At 36.0% G+C, this 26936-nt stretch overlaps 1 protein-coding gene across 1 annotated transcript in view; it reads left to right on the top strand.

The window, feature by feature from the left end:
* The window catches only part of LOC132939832 (methylcytosine dioxygenase TET), a 47515-nt gene that overhangs the window by 6240 nt on the left and 14339 nt on the right, over nucleotides 1–26936 (top strand). Inside the window, 1 exon segment of the mRNA XM_061007226.1 lies at nucleotides 22612–22686. Within this exon segment, the coding sequence (XP_060863209.1) occupies nucleotides 22612–22686 (75 nt within the window).

Genomic DNA, 26936 nt, shown 5'->3' with positions numbered 1-26936 from the left:
TTAACACCCCCTTCTCCAACCACAACAAAGCCTTAATAGGTTAATACACCACTAGACTGGTATTGTGGCATCTATATTATATTTAGGTTCTTACACTAGTATACTTATCGGGGTGAGGGGATAAATGGGTAGCATCAAATTTAACACAACTTGTTTTATTTATCTACTGTAGGTCCGATGCTATTATAAAGCCGCGTGATACAGCCATAGGTCAACTGTAGAGAGCCAACAACATAGTGTTTGCGCAGATTCCGCGGTTATAGCGATCGCGTCATAGACAAAACCCTGGTGCATCATTGCATATAGGTAGATACGCCTATACCATATTTGGCCAACAGATCGTGCCTTTATATTTTGTCCCGCTAAATTACATTATACCGTTGTGGTCTATAGTGTAATTCTTGTCTCATTTCACCGCGGTATTCAGGTATATAGGTTCTTTATGAAAAATACTGGCTGTTTTCTTCACTTCCGTCGGTCTGTTCGATTTACGATGGTTAAGGATCTAAAACGTCCATGCGGGTGGTGTTGGACGACGAAATTCCGTCAAAACTAATAACTATGCTGGACCGACCGAACGCGTCAATTTATTGTTTTTCAAAGAGTGGATAGGTATATGAATTACGATTGTGCGTAGCGTTAAAGTTAGTTGCCCATAAGTCACTACATACTTAACTTTTACATGTCATCAAAAGTTTCAAGAGTTTAGGCCCCACAGTATTGTGATCGACAAAAATAGTTATGTTCAGTTATTATATTTATTACGTTTACAGATATGTTGTACAAAAATTGGTTTTTCTGCAGGTATTGTAAATAAGAGCATCAAATTGAAAAAAAAAAATTGTGAATACCTGCAGACTACTATATTTTGTTTAATGTATTGCTGAAAAGGGCAGTGGGTGTTAATCGTCAGAGAAAGTTTATTTTGGTGTAGATACGTATTTCCACTTGGATATCATATTCGACGAGTACCCCATGTTCATCCTATACAAATAAATATGTAAGGACATACGCCATTTCGTCAGTTTCACATTCTCTACCATTAATTTATATTTATCGTAGGTATTTGTCACCCATATAGTTATTGACATTATTGTGTGCAAGTATTGTATTTATAAGGTTTTAAACACAAGCAAAACGTTTGTAAAATATAGCTATAATACTATAGTCAAGTAACGCGCAGTATACAAAAAATATATATTATACCTAAGTATAATTTAGATTAAACTGATTTTACCCCTACCCACAACCATAGAAGGTCTTAAGTCGCTGCAATAACACAGTATACACAATATACGTCATTTTATATAACAAAATTATATCTTCCAAGTAGAATTTAAAAGTACAAGAAGATTTACATTACAACTTATAATACTTACAGTGTGTTTGAACGCGCGTGCGCGTCCGTAAATTATCGTTTGTGTATTACTTTTTGTGCGTGTATAAACGTCGTCGTCGTCGTTTCGTTATAATATATAAATATATATATATATATATATATATACGACGGTGGTAAAAGTTTTGAAGGGTCGGGAAAACGGTCTGGGGGTGTTTAGGTGGGTGGTGGGGGAAGCAAAAATGGTTAGAGCGAGTGAGAAGAAGAGAAAAAAAATCGCGTTGGCCATTGGACGACTGGGTGGGGTGGTGGTGGAGGGGTGTGGGTGAGCGGAGGGCGCGAGCTTAGAGGCGGCGGTGTCGGCGGTGATCGGATCGATACTACAGAGGCCCCGTAATGGCGTCGGCCGCTACATAATACGCGTGTACATAATATACGCGCGCCATCAGCAGAAGTAGCGGCGGCAGCGGAATCGGCAGCAGCGGCAACGATGACTCATTGCGCTCATCGCATCCCTCTTTCCGATGTGTGCACGCCGCGCCACCGCCGCCGTCGTTGTCGTCGTGGCCGCGGCGGTTTTGACGCGGTGCGCCGGCGAGTCGCGGCGTGTTTGCGGTGGTTGTCAAAGGTTCGGGACGCCGAGAATCGCCTCCGGCGGCTACATTTATTCTCCCCCCCCCCCCTAGTGCCGCACCCACTGGTGTAGATGCTACACTGCACTTAGGTATAACAACAACCCTTCAGTGTAACGTTTTGTTGTATATAGGTTGTAATACCAATAGTATATAAAATAGGCACGATGGGTCACATGTGCGTACCTATGAAAGGCTGCATATTTTAATACATTACCTGAAAACGCGCTCATATGTATCTGGACAGTTCTAAGAGGTTACCCACGAAACAGTCGCACCATCATAATACATACTATATAGTATACGAGTTGTGTTCATTGATATCCAGACTAAAATATTTTTATAGTAAAACGTTTTATGTCATCGGTAATATTATATTATACTAAAATAAACTATAGAAATAAAGAGATAATTTTCAGTATTTAAGTATATATTAAAAGTCGTTAGGTATATCAAACCAGTCATCGATAGTGTGCGTTCAAATAGTTAGATATATTGAATAAAACCTTGATTTCTTAGGGAGTGTATTACATTTTGTTTAAGATCAGTAAAAATGCCATGGAGACATTTGACTTGATAAAGGTTATAGGTTTTGAGGGTAATTCGTGTAACTATTGACTGGTTCCAACGTTTAAAAACGATTGGATCTCCATTGAAGATGACCAAGGTTCTGGGTGACCTTCAACTTCATAAACCATCGGCGATTGACTGTCAAAGAATCTGCCTATAAAGTTGTCATATCAATTGGTTCTTGTCATTTGGTTTCAATAGATTTATTGGGTATGAGAATGGTTCCTCAAAATTAGTGCCGAAACTGTTAACAGCGGACCAAATGGAATATATAATACAATACATACAATAAAATATCGAGTTTTTACTTTTTATGACCTAAATTTTACAAAATCAATTATTATGGGTAATGAAACATAGTCCAATCATAGTCCAATCGTTCGAAGATGCTAATGAGACTACTCGTAATGCAATGGAAAACTAATAGGTAAAACCATGATTTAAACAACATGGTATGATCGCAAAAGTCCAGATTTGGTCCAAGTCCGCGTAATACGTCACTTGCTTACCCGTAATATCATATTGTCATTAAATTATTAATACTATACACTACTCTACGTCACGTGCTTACCGAAGATCTAGCCGTCAAAAAGTTACGGTCATACCTCGTTTTTTATATCAAGGGTATAACTATGAAGGAAATACAATTAATATATTTTTCAAAATATATTGTACATAGAAGCAAAAGAATACTATTTTTAAGGTGATCTGTTTCAATGGTCTATTTATTAAAAATACAATTTACCATAAATGTTATCTGGTATTTTAACTATCTATATAGTGTCTACTGAACAAACGCATCTCGCATGTCCGCATATGTTACAGGTTTTAAGTAAAATTCTAACTTGCGCTTGAGCTAACAATTTTTATAAGACGTCTTTTTAAACCCTCGTAAATCACGTATGTTTTTCTTATTTATATCAGTCAAAGTATTCGGACAAAAATTGTATCTTTTGTATATACTTTTATTGTATGTAAAGATATTTAACAAAAATATCGTTTATGTGGATTTAATATTTTGATAAAATTATTATCGAGTAGTGGCTTGTATTATAAATTCATTTATATAATGACATTTGTGTACCAAACTATATTTATATATATTTGAACTTGTATTATATATCAGATGTAGGTCGTATTGAAACTGTATAGTACAAGATTTTAAATCTTATTTTGAACTGCAATATTTTTTGATTATACGTGCTGATATGTCGTCAATAAAATGTTATTTCGTTATCACAGTGCAAGAAAAAGTTATACCTAGGTACAGTTATTTATTATAAACTAAAAATAATAATAATATATACTCATATTTAACATTGAATCAAATACCTCTCAAAATTTAATCTTACTACCTATCATCCTTTATAAATTGTTTTGGACATCGAAGAGCACAGTAAGATGTCTTTTTGTATCGTCAAATATTTTTGTATTCTCCTTATTGTCCTCCTGCCAGCCGTATACACAAAATTATTGTTTTCGTATAATGGAACGGTGCGTATATTATGTATACAGAACATTTGTGAATTTTGTTCCCATCAAAACTGGTCAAAAACCGAAACCATTGGTGGCAGGCCCCACGCTGTGTGAAGGTGTGCATGAAAATCGAGATTGGACAAGAAAGAGAAGAGCCGCAATATCGTCGTTTAGTCTACGTCTCGTATGTGAATATAATAATATACCTATATATATATATATTATACATGTGGAGTTCACATAGCAGCAGATTATTATCGGCTGTCTTAAGCCACCCTTGAACCAACGCACGCAGTATATAATACCCAAAAATTCTTTTAGTCAGAAATTTGCATCATTAAGTAAAAACATAAAAAATAACCGTTTACATATAGGGAAGCTACCAACCAAAGCTTCTAAAATAATATCGCAGCTGCAACCGTCGTAATACTTTATATTTAAAATGTGATATACTCCACATAATACATATTACGTATTGTAGTATATTGTACATTCAGATCGATAATACGGGACGTAAAAATCATTCGAGGGGATTATCTGTGGCGACTGGTGATATACACCGCAGAACGCATTTTATGATCGATTCAAACAATAAACGTCGGCCATTTTTCTCGGTGCTCGCTATTTTCCTAAATAGATTGCCCCCCTCCCATCTCCTCCTATCCAACTCTACGCTCACATGCTTATAATAATAATTGTGAAATAACAAATTTACAACACGATGGCGGTTTTTTCAATTGCCCCTCCCCCATCGTACTTGTAATCATCACGGCAAATGTGTGCTATGATGTTTTCACCGTGAATATACGATACGTCATTATGTTTATATAACGTTATAATATTATGTTAGCCATTTATAGGCATGTACGGTATAGTTTACGTATATTATGATACACGTATGAAAGTTTCCGATTGAATACCGTTTTTGACAATTTTCCTAACGCGTCCCGCGCATCATTTGGCGAAAAAGTAGTAAATCCAAAATCACCGATAAACTGCAATTCCGAGAAAGCGTGCACACGACAGGGCGGATGGGGGAAATCCCTTTACGACTTACATGACGTCATACACTCATACACCGTGTGTGCCATTAAAAACCGACAATGATACTGGCGACCAAGGAGACCGCACTTCCGCACGGGCCGCACACCGCTCATGTGTCTGGAGCACACGCACACACAGTACCTATATATATATATATATACATGTACTGCACGCACACACACCGCAAACGAACACGAGACATCGTTTCCGGCCGCGAAGCCTTTTTTCACGTACCTATATAATAGTACCTACCCATATGTCCTACATTGAATATTGACACTAAACCTTATAAATATCAAAACGTTGGGACGTCGTCGTTGCATCGATTAATAACGGTCGGGTCCACGCGCGACGAGATAACATTTTTTTATTATTATGGTATCTATAATATTATAGTATCTCCACGTCTAAAATTGTTTCTCGGCGTATATAGTTCTTCGACTGTCGAGTAGGGCCTGACGATAATATTATTTTCGTGTGACGGTTTCGCCGTTATTATTACCTATACAATATTATATTGTTAAGTTAGGTATACTACTTTTAAAAATTTACGACGTGTACTACGCGCTGAGATTACGTCCGCGGGCACTCTGGCAACGTTGCATCGTTGAAGGTCAATGTTATAGGGTGAAACGAGAGCTATATACGCTGCCACCGCCGCTGCCGCCATTGCACCTAAAACCCCCTTCAACCCACCTCGCCTACCGATAGGGTGACAAAGATTAAATCCCGTATATACATTTATATATATATATATTTGAATGTAAGTGTGTATGTGTGATGTTGGCTCCGACTACCCCTGAGTTCTCGTGTGCGTTTGTGCGTGTTTATGCTTATTAAATATTCGCGAAACTGCTGTATGATATTTTTTTCTCTTTCTCTCTATTGTTGTATTCACTCATACGCACACACAATTTATATATTATATTATATCGAATGATATTATGGTCGATTTAAATATTTTGCAAACGTATAAATATAATATATAACGATAATTTTACCGCTTGTGTAGCGTGTATATGTACCTATATAGCATATACGTATACATAAACTGTAACAATATAATATGCACCGACCAACCATTTCGTTTATATTATTATGTAATGCTAATAAATTTTCCGATATAATAAATCGTTATTAAAACTGTAGTGCTATGGTGGTTTTTAAGCGATACTCGTAATTTCAAAACTCGTATTTATTTTAAATGATGTTGGTAGGTAATACGTGACGCATTATTTAAACAAAATGAATAACGGTTCGTTTTACAATCAACCATAATTATTTTTATAAATGTTATAACATGAAAACAGTAGCATTTTTAATGTTAAATATATAAAACAGATGAAATTTATTTTCATGATATTATGATTTAATTTATAATATTAACATCCTATAGAACCAAAAATTTAACTGTCTATTTGTTTGAATAATTGAATAATTGATAACTTTTTACATTTTCAACCGAGAATCGAAGAATAGTAAATAAAAGATGACTATGCCTACTACTATTGGCTATTATACAAATTTAATATGTATATACGTATAAATAGTACAATAGAAAACAGAAAAGTATTGAAATTGATGCTGTGACAACTTAAACTTTCAAAAATAGTTATCTTTAATGATATACTTTTTCACCACATTCAAACTTGAAGTTACCAAAAGTCAAAATCAAAGTCAACATAGGTATAGTAGGTATTTTTAAATCGATTACATTTCGACTAGGTAGTAGGTAACTAGGTACCTATAGAATTTAGATACATTTATATTTAATATTATAGAATTATATACTCAGCATTAATAAAGTATGAAAGCAAATTAAAATATAAAGAGCTTATAGTTCTATTTTTTTTTTAATAAAGTTTGATTTAAATATGTCTAGGAGAAACGTACTTATACAATAGATGTTATATACCTAAGCGAGTTTTATGATTTTATTTGTTGTATGTGTATTAAATGCATATATTACACTCCAGGTGGACGTAATTCTATTGTTGTCACACGCACATTATGAGCATTTTTAATAATAACATAGTTCAAAATCCAGGTGGGTTTAATTTTTTTTATTAGTTACGATGGATTAGAATCCAGGTGGTTTCAGTAAAGTTTGTTCTACAATAAAGTCGTTGGACTGAGTCGGCCGAAATCGAAAATATATACTTAAAAGTACTATAGAGATAGGACGGTACAGTACTAGCAGTCGAAAATAGAGGTAGCACGATTTGCTTTTTACCTATAATAATGGTATTCCATTATCCCGCTTATAATATATTATGAACATTATAGTAATTAGTACGTTAAAAAAAGAATTCCGACACTCGATCGAGTCTTGTATGTTGGTACATACAGCGCGCGTTATAAACGTTTCTCCGTGAATATTTTTTCATTTATTATACCTACGTAGTACACTTTCTGTCGGCCAATTACCAAACTGTAGTGATGTATGCGGTAATAGTGCGAACAGCTGCTGTTGGCAGTGAAAACATAGGCATGTATAAAAAAAAAGTCGATTGATTAAAAACATAATATATTACAACAGCGTTTAAAAAAAATATAAACCGCCGCCGCCGCCGCCTTGCGGTTTACCCATATTATTGAAATAACAATAATGTATGCCTTAAAAACGAATTTCTGTATAGGTTTCTACCTAAATCAAGTATAATAGACGAAAACGGTGGTATTATAATATATTGTACAGAATTCCGTATGATACAGAATTTCGGTACAGCCACGCGTCGCCGGGGATGATTTTATGGGATAAAAAAACAAATAATAACAAAAAAGAAGAGACGACCCCCGTGTCGTCGTCGGTCGGATGTCTCGTCAAATTGGCGAGGTGGACGAGGGTCAGTGGCCGCGAATGTAGACGGGCTAGGACAACACAATAATGCTTGTATACAAACCACGGCCGAGGGACGTCTCGCGCGACGGCGGCGGCGGCGATCCGTTCAAAGGTCCCTGACCACGCGTCTACGTCGTCGCGTGGTCGGCGATGTCTCCGCCCCTCGTTTAACCCTCGGGCGACCGAAGGGGACCGCTTACTGGATACTACTACTATACTACTACTATACTACTACTATTACTATTACTATTACTACTACTTCTACTACTACTACTTACTAGTAGTACCGACTGCTACTGTTACAAACGTGCTCGTTGATTATGTACTATGCACATAAATATCACGCTTTATCACAGCGCGCCACACGCGAGAACCCTAATTAAAACGTCAGGCGTCCTTGACGCAATCGCCGTTGATCGGCGTCCTTGTCCCAAGGACGATGACAACCATGGCGACGACGGCAGTCTCTGGCTATCTATAATAATATTACATAAACGTATCCGCCGTTATCGCGGGGCCACTAAATTGCCACTAAACGTTTACCGAACACGAAACGTATTTCATGCGCGCGTAATATTATTTTGTTTTCGTCACAAGTTTATTATAATATATTATTATTATTATTTGTGTATAATATATTAATATGTTATAATCGAATGGTCTTACCGAAACGGCACGTCGTACGTACGCGAGCACGCACGCACTCACGCACGCACTCACGCATCGACGTCGTCGCCGTGTATAATACGCGCGCACCGGTGAAATACCACGCGGTGGAGGGTGGCTGGCGGGGCACACCGCCACCACCGGTACAAAACGGCGGCGACGGCAGCTGGTCGCCAGGGATCCGCGGCTGTCCAAGGGTGTCTAAAATGCGCGCGCTCGCGGCAATCGGCCGTCAAGAACCGTTTACCGGGACGTCGAGCGCACGTTTCGGCCGGTCTCTCCGCGAGCCGCAAACGGTTGGGCTAGGCGCCGGCCGTTTCGCGAGGCGACTGCATGCACCGCCGGCACGCCGTGCCGCCGCTCTGAGCAGCCCTGGCCCGCAGGGTACAACACAACAACATAATGCACACGCGGCTTACACGGCACACACAACTCGGTCGCTCACACACTCACTCACACACGTACAATTATACGCGAGCCCCGCGAGTATACACACACGCACACACGCACGCGCGCACAAAAGGGCGGTGTGCGTAAGAACAGCTGTCGGTGTATACAGCGGCGCGGCGGCAGCCATGTTGTCGATCCTTTTCAAAATGTCTCTTTAACCAACACGCGGCACACGCACGCACACAACTTTTCGTATATCATACACACACACACGCGGACGCACACGTACACACACTCACGTAAACACGCACACGCACGCAGAGTTTATAATATTATTATATATGCCGTAACTTAACACCACCGCCGCCTGGTTGCCGGATTTCCGACGTACGCTGTGTGTATGTACGACAATAAGATCCTGAATAAACGGCCGTGCGCGTACCGGTTTTCGGTTTGGAAACTTCATCGCGTATATTATATACATGTATATATATTTATGCATATTTATGGTAGGTAGGTATATACGAAACCAACGTCGCGGTGGGTTTGCGGTGCGTCTGAATTTGAAGGGCTTTCGGCTGGAAAATTCGCCGTGTGCGACGTTATATATTATTCGAATATTATATGTCACGACGAAAATGACAAAAAAAAATAAAACAAGATCACCACACGTGCATGTAAAAACTTCACTGCAGGATTATATATTTATATTAACGTTTTCATATAGGTAGATAATATTATTATAATAATAATATCATTCATTACTCGTACAGTACTACAGTCGTACAAATATATTATATGCTGCAAGAAAGAATTCTTGTATTCTTGCAAGATACATATTGGCAACCTATACAACGTTATTTGATCGATTACCGTCATCGGGATTTCATTGCGATTCGTATAGCGATATTCAATATTTTACATTAATAGTATTGTGTTTATTGAGACGATTTTACAACAATTCTAAATGAAAATCGTTTTTTTGATACCGAACATGCACATTGAATGTAAAAGGGCTGTTTTCAAAAATTTACCAATTAACGCCTATACCTATATAATATATATTATATTATACAATATGTAACAGTTTGACTGACGTAGACGGTAGACCCTTAGTATATGTTTTTTAAATTCACTAAAGAGTTAAACGCGTTTAAACCTCACCAATCGTTATTAAATATTTTTTTTTTGTAGAACACCCTTATGAGGAACTCACATATAACATAGTATTTCGGTAACACTAAATCCTCGAAAAATATACAATATAATTTATAATAACATATTACCTATATCAGCTGATGGCTTTTAAATGTCGTTTTTTTTTTGTGTTAGACCGCAAATCTTAATTGGTTTTTATTTTTCCCGACTATGTGTATTATAACTATAGCGCATAATATATTAATATATTTTAATATTGTTTCGTCGGACTGTTAAACAACTTTCCTACGCTAATAATTTAATCGGACGCTAGTTTTTTAGTCGCGGATGATTATTATACAGTCTGATTTATTTATGGACGCAATTGAGGTCAAGAACATCGTAGGCTCCGTATTAAAAGCGACAAAATAATAATAATAAAAATAAAAAACAAATCAAATCCATTCGCGGGAACCTGGGAACGGTGCAGTGCAGGCGGTTCAATTAGAGTTCGTTAGAGGCTCGGGCGCGAAACCGTCATCACGGAATGCGCGGCCGTTGGTAGGAAAAAAACTATATTCCGCACACGTATTATTATTATTATACTATATAGAGCCGTATGTATATATTATAAAAAATACATATACATATATTTAAAGCATAGTATAATATAATATATGGATATACAGGGTGAGTATGTGTGCACGCGGAACGACTTTATATAATATATGTATCTGGGAGGGTTCCGGGGCCTGCTGGGGGGATGTGGGGGGGGGGGGGGTGGGGAAACTGGATCGATATAAACTGCGGCCGTTTATTATATAGCTCTATACGTATATATATCGCGCGCATCCCTCCTGCGTCCCTTTTCCAATCACACGTACACACGCGCCCGTCCATATACATATATATAATATTATGATAAACGTACCTATATATATATATATATATATATAAAATAATACGCATTAACATGATTCATCCGAAGCCTATTTGTCATGTACACACACACACGCACGCACGCAAGCGCGTTACGATGGAAATATATTATTATATTGTATATTGTTCTATAACGCATTATATATAGACGATATAATTCGTTTATAAAAAACCTATATATAATATATAATACACACCGTGTTCCCAAGCGACTAATTTTTTTATTCGTATGATTTATTTTCCCGCCATTGTGAAAATCAATAACTGCCCAATACGTTCTCTGCACATATAGTATCATATAGCTATGATGGATATACAAGAGTGTTACGAATATTATGATTTTCGTCTTTTGAACTCGAATCTAACCTACCACGTTCATTGGACAATATTATCTATTTCAGGTTGTTCTTGATTAGATTTGGCGAGAAACATCCTACAGGTTTAAATATTCGTTTGTATAATATTCCGGGTGCACACCGACGGAGACTTAAATGGTGGCATCTGTAATATTTTGTTGTTTTTGTACAATAAATTACATAGGCAACACCTCTGTACTGTGCGTAAGCATAATGACATCGTAATGATGTTTCCCAAACGCGAGTGAAGTGTAGTTATAGTTAACGCGATAGTCGTGGTAGTCACAAGTCAAACACACGGAGAAAAAGATAAACGCTTATCGGAACAATGTAGGTATTGTAAATAGCGACGACGACGCCTATATACGTACAGTTTGTTTAATGTATTATAGGTAATATTATATCTATAGACATTTTTTTTTATATATTATTTTATATGTTACGAGTACATATACCACAACATCGTATTTGTTGAGAAACGCATTCCAAGATATTAAAATTCCCATCCCCACGACGACCGATAGAAACTTTTGAGAAACTCGTTCCTATATAACTAATATATAATGTACATCTATCGTATTATTATACATTCTTTATGTTGACGTCATTCTCTCACAAAAACTAGTTTTAGCAAACATATAGTTGTTAGACCTTTTCACCCGGACTTTAAAAATTATTCGAAATATTTTATAGCTGTGTGGGTTAAAGGTTAGGGGTTGATATATATATATATAAATAACTTTTGAATTTTGAATTAGTTTTTTCGTTATTCATTTTTTTTTAGTTCAGAAACTATTCTATATATAGACACTTTTCTTTCATTTTATAAATTACGAACCGTTATTACTTATTATTTTTTAAATTTTTAGTTAAAGTTAGTTACCACTCTTGATAGTAAATTATGTACTTAAAGTGTTTAATTATAGGTACTACCAGCTATTATATATAATAGCTCTATAGCGCAACATTATATTTTATTATTAATTATGGCGTTGCAAATTATTATTTAAGACAGTATTCATATTATTTGTCGGAATTATTAAGAATCTTATTATTTATTTTTGTAAATAATGTAATGCGTCTATATATTTTGGCACCGTGTACCTTTATAGGTAATATACTATGTGGGAACGTTTGATTATAAAAATAACAAGACCCCCTTAAGTTGAAATTACCAACGTTTTTTGGGTTTTCAAACTTCAGAAAAAGGCAGCACTGGCTTTCGAAAAACAGACACAAACAGGAAAAAGGATGTACCTCATTGCGCGTAGGCGGCGCCCGCCCGTATTAGGTTTCCATCTCATATGTCTCACGCTGTACATATTGTCTAAAAGTATCTGTGTGAATACTTATATTATATTATGTATGTGCGATAAATGTTATCGTTAAAATATAAGCTCACGCCCAAAAAAATCTCAATTGATATCCAAAGATCGTGAATTTTCCACACCACGTAAGATGAGAAGACGCTTCGTATATAGTTTGTATAAACATAAACATATAAATAAACTAGTTGGACTACATTTCGGGTCGTTCGATGACTACCTATGTAAACGAAAGGAAAAAATATAATATTATAAATACACACACAGTATGTGGAAAACCAGTTATCACATGACGCGTATCATTATGTCGCCTTGAGGCCGAAATAAATTATAACAATACGATGAATGGAATAATATGCTTGTAAAAAATTATTCAACCCCTTTTAGAAATGTACTTCGGTAAAAGATAGAGAGTGAGAGAGAAGTTAAATCGTGGGTAGTTGTTTTCTCACCAATTCGCCACTTTATGCTAATGACGCACTCACACACTGGTTTTTGTACTCTTCTTCTTTATTTATTTTTTTTTTCGATCAAAGAAACCCACTTACCCACATAATATATCGAGATGAATGTTCTATATACCGGCATTTTTAATTTTGACTTCACAAAAAGAAGGGTCGTGAGTATTACATTGCACTGAGAGAGGTAGAGAACCTTAACGGTCTAAAATCATTGTCCCTTTTTTCGTAATGAATAATAATTATTTGCCTCCATAATTTTTTTTGTTGAAATAACGAGTTCTATAATATTATATTATATTGTATGGGTTTCAAAATCAACAGCCATAGGATAGTAAACCGTGCAATGACTCGGAAAATGATTCATGGTTAAATGTAGCCGAAAATTGTTTGATTACGAAATGCTGTATCAAAAATGAAAAAGTATTTACATTTTAAATCACAAATGTAATGGCAGGCGGCAAATATTCAGTTGCGTAAATATGGCGCCAGAGGCTAAGGACGTAGTAATGTTACGTACCGGATGTGTCATTTGCTTGTAAAATTCTCAAACGAATGGTATTTTTTATACTTCCACGTATAGATAGTATGACATTTTTAGGGAAATATCACCGGTAGACTTAAAAATGTATATATAGTATGATGATATATTATAAAATGACATCATAAACTAAATCAAACCATAATGCGCTATATATATTATTCATAGTTCTGAGACTTTGGTATGTATAATGTATATATCTAATTGGAGGACACGTGATAAAAATATTTAATTTAAATGTGTAATGAGTTTTAAAAAATAGATTTATATATAAGCAATAAATTGTCTAAACTATTTAAATTGGACACTACATGCGTGTATATAATAATATGTATGCAATAATCACCCCCCTCATACGTCGTATTATTTCCTAATCGAAAACGCGCGTTGGGGTTGACACTTGAAATCAAAAGTCAGTAATTCGTATATAATATTATGCTCGACCCGCCGATAAGGGGTAAACAATTGATAATCGTTCAACCCCCTCGATACGTATAGGCGTAAGTACAGTGCACCCTAAAAAAAACGTGTGATATTCATAATTGCATACCTCTTGCTCGAGCTTAGATAAATTATAATCGTAAAAAGACCAAAAGCAATTCGGTTAACTATTTCGAGGTTTTACAAGGCTTTTCGGTGTATACATCTTGTATAGTAGGTATATAAACTAATCGAACTGACATCGCGGTCGCGCCGTTGCATCCAGAAACGATCTTTAGAGGATAAATCCGCGGAGATAACGGTATTTTTTATAATGCGTATAGGTACGGAAGGAAAAGGTGTGTTAGCACCGTATATACCTATTATATTCACACATATATAATATATATGTATGCTGTACATGCAAACAAAACAAATGCGGAAAAAACCGTTGGGCTAACTATGCGAGGACGGTGTGTATAAAATTACACGATGGAAAATATATATATATATATATATATAATAATAATAAAACCATATAGACCTTAGAGGTGCCTATAATACTTGTAACGGCAGCGGATACATCGAAACGGTGGCCAGGTGGCCCTCAGTAAAAACGATGATGAACAGCTGCATATATTCGTGTGTGTCGCCGCTGATGCGTCTGACAATAATTCATTTTTGTTCTCTCTCTCTTTCACTCATCTATCACCCTCTCTTTCTCTCTCTGTCTGTCTTTTACTCACACACTATATTCCATCTCTGTCGATCGTATTCTCTTTTTCACATTTTATCTCCATCCTTCTCTCTCTCTCTCTTTTAACATACATTTGTACACATAAAATATCTATTTGCTTCTTTTTCACTCAGCTTGCATCGGTCCAGCGTAAATAATTGAATTTTACTACCGTTGAAAATAATTCCCGCCATTTTTAACCGAAATTTGGCAAGTTCGATTTTTACAAATAAATGTATTTATAATAAAGAGCAGATGTCTCGTCGTCGTGTCTGATTCTAACCCGTGATACGTATTTATAGAATATATTATTATAATATGAACCTACCTACTAATAACATGTATATTATTATATTCGCGTTCGCTTTATACCTATACTTTTCGATTAGCGATAACTATATTATAATACAATAATTAGTAATTACCTTTCTATATTGCGATGTTTTAAAACGTTATAATATTATTAACTGTATTGCATACAAATTGGCGTACAAAAAATGACGTCATCCCCGCGGGACACGGCGAATAAGGGAGAACACACTTACACACTTACACTTGCACTCGTAATAATATGTATACGTACACCAATGATGAAAACTTCAATAACAGTATAACACCATACACACTTTACACTTTAACAGTTTATATTATGTATTTATATAATATTATATACCTATAGAGTATAGTGTATATACTATATACGCACATGACTTACAGTAGAATATGTAAGTTTAAGGGTGTACCTAAATTGATTTTTTCCCCTCCGATGAGCATTCGCGGCTAAACACGTAAATGTTAAATGTTCCATACAAATACTACACTGCAGCGTGTATTTCTGGTCATAAAGTGAAAATGTAATCTCAACATATTATTAAACTTTTATGGAAAAATATTCAATCACTCTATATCATATTATATTATTTATTTCGTTCGCTGTTTACTTTAATATTATATTGGCTCCAATACAAACGTGTATGATTTATTTATTTTACTTTAAATATTTCACTGATCGTATACACTATACACATTTAACAAACGCAGCCTTCCGTTTTAAAGGCTTTTAACTTTTAAGTACGATTATAAGAAATTGTAATAATATAAAAATGTTTATTGTGTTTTTCATTGTTTATAAATAATAATGAAGGCCTAAATCAAGGGTGACACTCGAATTGCCTCCGGGTGTTTTCGGAGGCAAACATAGCATACCTAGATTATTAATTAATATATCGATAGTTGTACGTGTACCTACTATCTATTATTATATATTTATATTGATTTCCGTAATGTTCATAATTATTATTTTTTAGACATAGAGTAATTTCCCTGAAAGATTAATTTGTTGAATGCAATAATCTCGTCGATCATAGTCAGTTTAATTTGCTCAACCGTTATTATAAATAATACGTATATTATGAGTACATAATTTTATAAAAATGAACATTATTAATGAAAAAGGCAAAACAGTTTTAATTTGGGATGAATTTATGTTTGGATTTGATAAAGTTGAATTTTCCATCAACTCGCCCCACATTTTTGGATGTATTAAAATTAATGCAATTAGATATAGTACAGATTATTAATTAGATCTTCCAAAGTGGAAACCTAAACTGCAATTAAGATTACCATAAAAAATAAAATAAATTGAACACAATTAATGAAGTTTAAAAATTGCAATAAGTATTGGCAAAGAAATTTAAACCTCGGAAACTTACCTAAGATACAACATAACGAACTTTAATTTTAATTTTTATTAATTTTTAAATTTTATGTATTTACTATTTATTATTTTTATAATTACTAATTATAATTGCTGTTTTTATTGATCTTTTAAATTTTTATTATGACATTTTTGAAACAATCTATTTACTTATATAATTACTTATTAACCTTAATTTCACGTCATTAAATCAATGGACATGGACTCAATTTAATACATTTTTTTAATTTAATTTAATTTAATTTCCATTATGTAAGGTTAAAAATCGATTAATTATAGCTATTGGATGCGATTATAGTACAATAGGGTCAGTACTCAGTACCTAAAATAGGAGGCAATTCAAATGAATGATATTTTTGGAATTAAGAGGGTATACGATTTACATTGAAAAAAAATTCACTGGAATATTTTAATAAACATAACTATAAAAAAAAAAAAATAAATAATATTATATAAATATTATTACAGATTTTAAGTTTCACACATTTTAAAAACATGAGAAAATATCTAAGCAAAAAGTAAATAAACACCTACACTGGCAATCGGGCTACACAACCCGTATCATCTTTACGTGTCCGTATAGTCCGCAACATATAGTCGATTATTATTTATTGTTAATCAATATTTTAGTTTTTACGAAACACCGTTTTTCTTTTGGAATAATATCATAATACGGGGGACGAGGTGGCCGAGTGGTCTAACGCGACGGATTCGGCACAGCCGGTCCGAGTTCGATCCTCGACCACTGGGCGGCATTTTTCTCCGTGCAAGTCACGGTGTCCGGAGAACAAGTGCCGCCATCCCCCCACCCCGGGGCACGGCAGAAACCTACGGGTGCCCCATTAGAAATTCTGCCAAACACAACACACACGTGTACCAACCTACCCAATATAAAACTTACCAAACCTACCCAATATAAAAAAAAAAAACCTACAGTGCCCTCCCCACACCCAATGGCCTATGTTGCCGCGGGTTACCCAATAAAAAAAAAAAAAAAAAAAAAAAAAAAAAAAAAAAAAAAAAATATCATAATACCTATTGGTAACTAGTAACTATACTTTTTATTAATTTTGAACGGTCGACACAATGGCACGAGAGGGAATCTGTTAAATCATATTTACTACACGTCTATTATATTACTTGTCTACCCACGTAATCACTAACACAATCATATCGAAAGCGTGCGGTTTGCGCATCAGATTGTGAAGCATCAAAGTTTTATCTTTGGGCGGGAAACATAAAAGTACGAAGCACTTCAACCATACACCGGATCGCGATCGTCAAAGAGCGACGTTTACGCGCGCGTACCGTCGTAGTAAACAATCGCACGCTAAGGTTAAAGGGTAAGAACCCCGCGACGGGTGTTTGTATATAGTTTTTCCCGTTTCCCCACCCGGCAGCGACGTGCGTATCGCGGGCGCACTCGCGCTGGCGCATCCGACCGCTCGTCCACAACGGCCGCCGCCGCCGCCGTTGCGTTTTCAAGTTCACTCGGACAGCCGCGCTCGAACGCCGGCGCGACCGAGCAGATCGCACGTGGTACCGCCGCCGCGGTCGCCGTCGTCGCTGGGCGGACACCACGTGGGTGCGGCGCGCGTAGTCCCCGCGTGTGCGTGTGAATAAAGTATTGATTTTATGCGTGTCGGCCGACCCCCCGCTCGCCAGTCCACCGACCACCGACCACCCACCAACCATCAAAGCCGCGTGCGTGTGATTCATCGCTGCCGCCGTTTCTCGTCCCCTTCGCGACGCCCCGCCGATGCGTTCTCTACTTCTCTTGCCATAACATCGACGACGACGATGCCGCCGCGCGATCAATTTTTCTCGCCGTCGTCGGCTCTAAGCGATAATATAAACGGACAGACGACCCTCCAGCGGTGGTGGTGTATATTTACAAATCACGCGAGCTATATTATTATTATACAGAGCGATCTGCTGCGCAATGAAGTCCGTTTTGAATTTTTTTCGAGGTTCACAAACGATTTGTAGGTCAACCAATTTTTTTAAAATTGTTTAAGCCCAATTTTCCAATCACCATGACGGTATTACACTATTTTTGAATAATCAATTAGTAAGCGCTCAAGTCCACGAAATGCCACTGTACCACAAGGATTTATTTTACAATCATTTTTCCTGTACGATAATATTATAATATTTTATAGTAAATATAGCTTGCGCCGGAGTTTGAATTTTAGAACGTCTAACACGGCAGCGCGCGCATTTCCGTATTTATCGCCGAGCGGAGTTGCATATGATGCGCGTCCGATCACGTATTATATTTATAAGCGGTTCTTTGATGTTCTATCTCTGCTTTTTGTTTTCGTTTATTTTCTGATATTTATTTTGCGAGTCTGACGTCGTTGTTTTCGTTACTCGTATACAACCGTTCAATAAAATAATATTATGCAGCGCGCGCAGCAAAACCTAATATAATAATATACTGTAGTAGCATGTGCTTTGCAATAATTGAGCTCTAATTTACGGGCCCGCTTAATTAGTTTAAAAAGTTTTTTTTTCGTCCCATATTATTGTTAATTATTATACCATGTTTATCTCAGTGTAGGCATATTATAATATGTACGCGCGACGACAACAATAATAACATATTAATATCTGTATCGAAAGAACTAAGTCCAGCGGATTCTCTAGACTAAATTATTATATTATTTTGTCGTCTGTGAGACTATAATATTATAGTGCTATCGCTGTGAGGTCGCATCAGAACAATAAACTAATATAATATACCAGCATTTATCATAATGTGTTAGTGTCGTAAATATTGGGCTAAATAAGATTTTCTATTCAAACTCGTAATAATAGTACAATACTAATATTATAATGTTATCGTATACGCGCTCGCAATAGTGTTTTCGATGACGCGCGAAAACGAATTTCTCGAGTCGCCGGTCATGCGAATACACCACTTCCGCGCGCGTGGATCTTCCATGCACAACATTTTCGCCGTAAACCGTTTCGGCGGCACTAGATTCGATATATATATATTTTTTTTTGCGTACACAAGCGCACAGCTAGGGGTTGACGTACAACGTATATATATTATATATATATATAAACATTTTATACGTATAGTGTGTGCGTATATGCGCGCGCACGCCCCCGCGAGTTCTTCCGGCGGTGTTATTACCGATTGCGCTCGTCTACCGCGTTCTCTGGGCGCTAGGGTAGGATGAGTCACGGAGGCGACTACTATACACGTAAATATATATATATATATTACATGAACTTGGGAAACAATGCTGCAATAGTGAATATAGGTATAAGTACACCGCCGCCCGCGTTGTATAATTATTTAGCAGATCGGACTGGGTGTAATGGCGGGTGTAGTGTATAACTTGTAATAGTTGAACCATAATATTATATTGGGTTCACAATTATATTTTTCACAACATGTATTTGTTCTCGCCGACTCTTACTCTTACTGTAGTTACATCACTACTATAATATATAACGTAATATACTCTATATAGGAAGTCTAGGAATGAAGTGGAGTAAATATTTTATAGTAAATATATAATAATATATAGTACCTAATAATTGTTTGATAAATACGAAATACCTGCAGGAAAACTTTGACGCCGAAGTAATCCGATAATCACGATTTGGCGGGGTTAAATGCGTATACGTATATAATATTATAATATAACCTGCTGAAGGTTTTCGATTTGAATGAAAATAAAAACAGTGTATAGTTTTTAATGGGGTTGTGACAAACTATATACGTACATTGTACGTATATACATTTAGGTTACTTACATTATAGAATACGGACGGTGTGACGACGTTATGTATATGTTTTATTTCTTATGTCACGCCTCGAGTACGTATAGAAAGGGGTTTATTCGAAAGAAATCGACTGCATCCCGTGTGCGAATAATAAGCTATTATTTTTCTCCTATACTCGTGTGCCTCATCACTCATACTACGACTACTACTACTACTACTACTAATATTTTTTTTTTATTTTTTATTATTTTATCGTCGGACTCGGGGGAGGACTGCCTTTGCTTTGCTTTCCCGCCGAGCCGCCGTCTTTTATTTATCTAAATACTATACTATTACTACTACTACTACTACTACTACTACTACTACTAGTACTACTGATATTAATTTTACTACTACTACCTACTACTACTACTATGCTATATTACTATTTAGTATTTACTACTAAACTATTACTCCAGCCGGGATGAGTCGGCGGGACCGTTCAGTCATATATTAATGTACGCGCGCTGGTCGTGAATGTATATAGTATAATAATTATATTATCGCGCGGCAGATGGGTGCCAGATGTCAATATATACACTGCACATATTATAACATACACATATATTACACACACGATACGTGTAAACTCGTGCGTATACCTATATGCGTGTGTATGTGTACGTAATAAATATATAATATAAAACACGTATAATATATGATATATATATAGGTATGTATTGTATAGTCGTATATTTAATGCGATCTAGACTGACATATGCGACGGCGACGGCGGCGGCGGTAGACGCGCGATGACCTTACCGTAACGCAATATAATATACATGGTACGTAGACGTCGTCTGCTGCCTGTACAGGACACGTGAAAAACGGTCCAAAATTAGACTGTACACGGTCTCTTGTGTGCGTGTGCTCGAGAGTCGCACTTTCGCGCACCCCGACGACTGGGTAATACACGCGGCCGGAATAAACGCACAGCCATCGACTATGTACATATTTATTATTTACCTAATTCAATAATAATATGATAGGTATAGTATACAACATTGTCCACGTCTTAATTGTATAAGCAGTAAATATATCATGTGCACGCGTTTAGGGTCTCCGTCTGCCGTCCGGCAACCTTACGGGCCGTACGCGAAATGTTGAATTAACGATCAATGATATATTTTATACATAATATGTGTAATGTGTTTATTTTATATGCGTTATATATTATATTAAATATAAATATTATATTATACAAAACATAACACATACTATGCTATTTAGCGAATATTTCATATTTTCGGCTATCACGTATATGATATTTATTGTAATAATACTAATAAAGTAATAAGTTATTAGTAATAACTAATAATATTGTATAACGGTGGTGGCGGTGGAAGAATATTATATTCTACATCGTGGTCGCCTCGAGAACCCATCTACAATAGCAACGACAGCCCACTGATATACTATTATGTATTTATGTATACTAATTACTAATTAATAAGTATATTATAATTATTATAACCGAATAAGAGTTTTTTATTAAATCCAAAATGAACTTTTATTTTGTATTAAATTATAGAATAAACGGGTTATTGAAATCATTTTGACATTGAATTAATTTTGCCTTGTTGTTGTTGTAAATGTATACATAATTAAAGTGACACGACATAGATACAATATACCTATACTTAAATTTAAATAGTTAAATGCAAAGATGTAAAAGCGGCTTTATAATACGATCAAAGACTTATTTGTTGTAAGTAACTTCCACTATTTAATATGACAAATAATTCGTGATATTGTGGTAGCTTTTATCGAGATGTACACGTACTATAATATTCTGATACCTTTACCGGCTATACCATATCAGTTACGACTGGTGCCATGCGGCTGCAGCGTGTACTCAATTTAATAATTATTGACCCGTTGGCCGTCAAACGTTTAAACATTTCTTCTGATCAGCTAGACAAACGAAAGATTAAATTGTCTTTGATTTACATCAATTACAGATTGATCGAATAAAATAATATTCCCATCCCAGCTGTGCATAGTATTATAGCGATAGATTTACGTCGGCCGTGTGTTATTTTTATTTATAGATTATGAGCGAACCTATTTATTTTGTTTTTTGTTTCAAGTAGGTATAGGGGCCTATCATACCTACCGATTTAATGCACGACTGCCTCAAACTAAAGTCCGCGCATTACTATAATTTATGTTTTATTTTGTTTATATTTTTAAAACTCATTTTTGTTTTCGTTTATTTAAATTTACGAACTATATTGTTTCAGCACCTCCTATACCTGACCAACGAATCCTACCCTCGAGGGGAAAATCGAAGAGGGCGTGGAAAAGGAAGTCGAGCGGTATGTTTATTTTTATTTTATTTTGTTTTGTTTTTTATTTTATATTTATTATTTATGGTGCTTGGGGTTTTTAATGGTTAATCTCCACTTTCCGATTATATAATATTATATACTACAAACACCGATTGTTCGTCTATACGGCTCGAGCTGATTTAAGACAAAAACGTCGTGGTATAGTGGCGTATACTGGCATCTAGTGCATTGAGTAGTAACTACATGATGACAGGGATGATAATAATATATAATGTTGTACAGGAAAATCGTAAACAATAATGAAATTACAAAAGTATCGTCGGGTTATAAAAGTATAATATAGTATTATTATGGTGGTGCCGTTGCCATGAGTCAGGTTCAACACAACTCGTATCGCCAACACGTATATAATATAGCTTTTCCGATCGATTTTCGAGTAGTATGCACATGTGCACAATATACATTATGTTTATTTCGTATAGTATTATACTTACCTACTACCATTGACCTAACCGTATAGTGCGTATTTTTTCACATAAAATAACTTGTAACCGACGTGGATAGACGGAAAATCACAGTGGCCCACTCTGTATGGGTACAATATCACTGCGCAGTGGTTTTCTGCTTGAAACTCCGTCGTTCAGCAGATACAAGACTGTAGATTTTGACAGCCGTGCGGAATTAATGTGTTCAAAATGGCTAAAATGGAAACGCGGGGTAATGGATGTACACATTACAATTTAAAAATATTGCATATTATTCAAACGATAGGAATTTCACTGGGTCTCGATATTTAGTACTGTGTTTTAAGAAATACAATTAAATACATTTTGTTTTGTATCAAGTATTAATTTATAAATCTGAAAAATGTAGAATGTATTTTTTATTTTAATATATTATGTATTACATATTTACATATGATAATATAGCTTGTATTGTGGGCTTGTAGGGAAATTACGACTTTTAAAAATCGAGTGAAATAAACGAATAAATAAATTAAAAAACCTATTCTTTTTGCATGGTTTTGTGCGTGCAGCTGCGCCGTTTCGTCAAAGTAATTTTGGCGGTAAACGGGTAAACGAACTCGCGATTTAGATATTATAGCTAGGTCGGGGATGCAACGTCAGCGGGCATTCAGGGTTAAGGTCTCTCTGCCGACGGGCCGGTGTGTGTACAAAGGCCTGCGGGATTTTCGGAGGGGGCCACCACTCGTCTGCGTACATAACACAAACGAGGTTATTAGGCAAAATCCTTCTCCACCGTCGCTGGCTGCATGCGAGGGGGTTAAAAGGGCACTTTGTTGTTGTCGTCGTGGTTGTCGCCTCCGCTCCGCTTCAGCCTGCACCATCAGCGACTACTCCTGCACTACCACTATGCATCCACTGCTACCGCCGCCGGTGTTTTCGATGGGGACAGAAAAACCCGCCCCTCACGAGTCGTCGTTTTAGTGGGGTAGGACACTTTATGACTTTTTCGAAAAAGGGGTGGTTGAGGTGTCGTCATCGTCACCGCATAGCGGTGACGATGAACGCACCAACCCGGTACAGATAGATTATGTCTTTCGTGGTTGTCAACCACCGTCGCATCTTCACAAGTTCCCCTAGCTATCTCTATATGTATACCTATATGCATTAATAATAGATATTGTGTGTACATTATTATATACCGTCAGTATAGCGCGTATTATACACGGGTGACCGGTGGATACAAAGCACTGCAAACACGGATGTCGGCTCGCGTCGTTACCATGGTACCAAGCTTCCACTGACAATGTTAAATTTATTCTTTGACGTCGTGAAACTATCGGAGGGTTGGTCGTGGTTGGTCGAGGAAGACTCATCGTGTCGCAGCGAATCGATCGGTGGACGATTGTATATAGTCTGCATCAGATGATGACGTCTGCGTGCGGCTTTCGCATGCGTTATTTATTATTTCATAATATCCTACAGGCCACCCCTAGGTTTATTAGGAGTGGGGGTGGTTGGTGGAGGGTGAGGTGTGAGAACCGTATATATTCATCCCGACCACTGGTTTCACCCTCTTATTTGTAGTAATTGCCCTGAACACACGTTTTTGCCTCGCGGTAATTACGCCAGCGCACGCGAAACTCCATTACGTAGACGAACGTCCGCTGAGGATGGACTTAGCGGGTAGGTGGGAACCCCTCACCCGAAAAAACTAATCACTCGTTTTGTGTACACGACAACGTAATTGAATAATCCGGTGGCGTACGTGAAATAGGTGTGACGTTAGGGTTTGTATTATTTTTTTCCGCGATAAAATACGCTTTAGCGACCTTCCCTCGTCCCTAGACGCGATAATTTATTAATATAATTACTGTATCGCAAGTCCATTGATTGCTTTGAAAAATTCGATTGGTAACACTGCCGATACGGGGCTTATCGATCGATTTTTCGACCGAACGTTTTATCCGAGCGCCGCGTTTTTCCTCCGTAAGCAACCTAATATACGCGCTGGTACGCTGTCTTGTGTTTACGCGCGGCGTCGGAAGTATCGGAAGGAGACGGGCCGAAAATATTCTATTAACATATTATATTGATAAAATATTTTCCTTGACGAGGCTGTGATAATATTTAAATGAAAATTTCGTTTTATTCCGTTATTCGATGTCAAATCTTGACACATTTTTTGCAAGGCTTACTTTTTAGTGTAATATTCTCGACGTAATTTGACGTTTTAATTTATGTGGTGGTGAATAATATATACACACGACGATAGAATGGCTGAAAGGAATTAGACGTTCTGATATTATTATGCTATGATGTTTTTTTATTAAATAGAATGCTTTTTTAATTGTCATTAACTACAAAAACTGGCAATATTTTTATTGACTCGTAAAAAATTAGTGTCGTTTTTATTTTTCACTTTGTTTTTAAATTTATTTAGCAACCTTTACGCACATTCACGTTAAACTTGTTCTAGTTGTAACAATTAATGTCATGTCATAACATCATATCATAATAAGTTGACCATATTGGTCGTCGAATTAAAATCGACGGTAGTCGGTATCCGAAATTCAATTGACGCATGTTTGATTAATTCAAATAATTATCGAATACAACGAAGATTGACGAATGAGTCGATTAGCCGGGTACCACATAATATGATATTATTGTTTATTTTTTTTTTCAAACTATTCTGTAGGAGTCAAATTCCATACGTTTTATATTAAATGGCACTTTCGGGTATCGGAAAACTGGTACATCCGGTTATTTGATACATTTCGGAACATTGCACTTTTCGTGTTTATAATATTATATAGGTAATAGGTATATATTTTTTTTCACTCTCTACGTTCGACGGCTTCTATAGGTTATAATATTTTAGGCAATACTTGTTTCGACGGGATGTCATTACTGTTCACGGTATCCATGTAGAGAAGATGGCATAATGTATCATCCATGCAGCTCCACAGACATTTGGCTAGAAATACCTACATATATTATGTATTAAGTACCTACGAGCATTTTTTTTGGTTTTATAAACAATAGTCAGTTAGACTATATGTTGATCGTCTTAAGATCATCGTCTATAATGTAAAATGCCTCTCTATAGTGTCACTATAGTACGATGGCATTAGGTACTATAACAACCTATTTATTTCAAAAATCGATTACTTTAATGCTAAACCTAACGGTTTTCATGGGTAAAAAACAAACGAGGTTAACGCCAGTTGTAATTTAATAATTATTGTAATTATATTTTTTAAATCTTTATCTACTTACCCACTACAATATCTGATTTAATATATATGTACCAATGTGATTATGCAATCGGTAAATTTTTATTCACTGTGTATTTCTATTGTTAATATAGATATTACATTCGTGTAGCTATGTAGGAGCTGTGAAAGAGTACACCTAATGAGACACTTTATACATTATATTATACATACTTACCTAGATTTTTTACATATTACATAATAATAACTTTATCGAAGTGATTTGTTCTTCATATTATTTTGAATTATTATTTACGCTTTTAATTTAAATTCATCATAATATTGTGACATTAATTATTTACTCGATTCATTTCAAAGTATAATGCTACTCTGTATGAAATCAAAAATGTTGTACTTGCTATTGATCTACATGATTGGTTTTGAACTATTATCGAGTGTACGTGACGTCCGTCATAAAATATTTAGATAAGGCGGTGAACTAATATGATGTGTAAATTGCACATGGTCCGACCAAACATGCGTTATGCACTAATGCGTATTAGTTGATCGGCTGTAATAAATCGTTTCAGTTTTC

Source organism: Metopolophium dirhodum, chromosome 2 (genome assembly GCF_019925205.1).
Source record: "Metopolophium dirhodum isolate CAU chromosome 2, ASM1992520v1, whole genome shotgun sequence".
Lineage (NCBI taxonomy): Eukaryota > Metazoa > Arthropoda > Insecta > Hemiptera > Aphididae > Metopolophium > Metopolophium dirhodum.
Note: the sequence above shows the minus strand (reverse complement) of the source record. Positions and strands in the feature narration are given on the sequence as shown.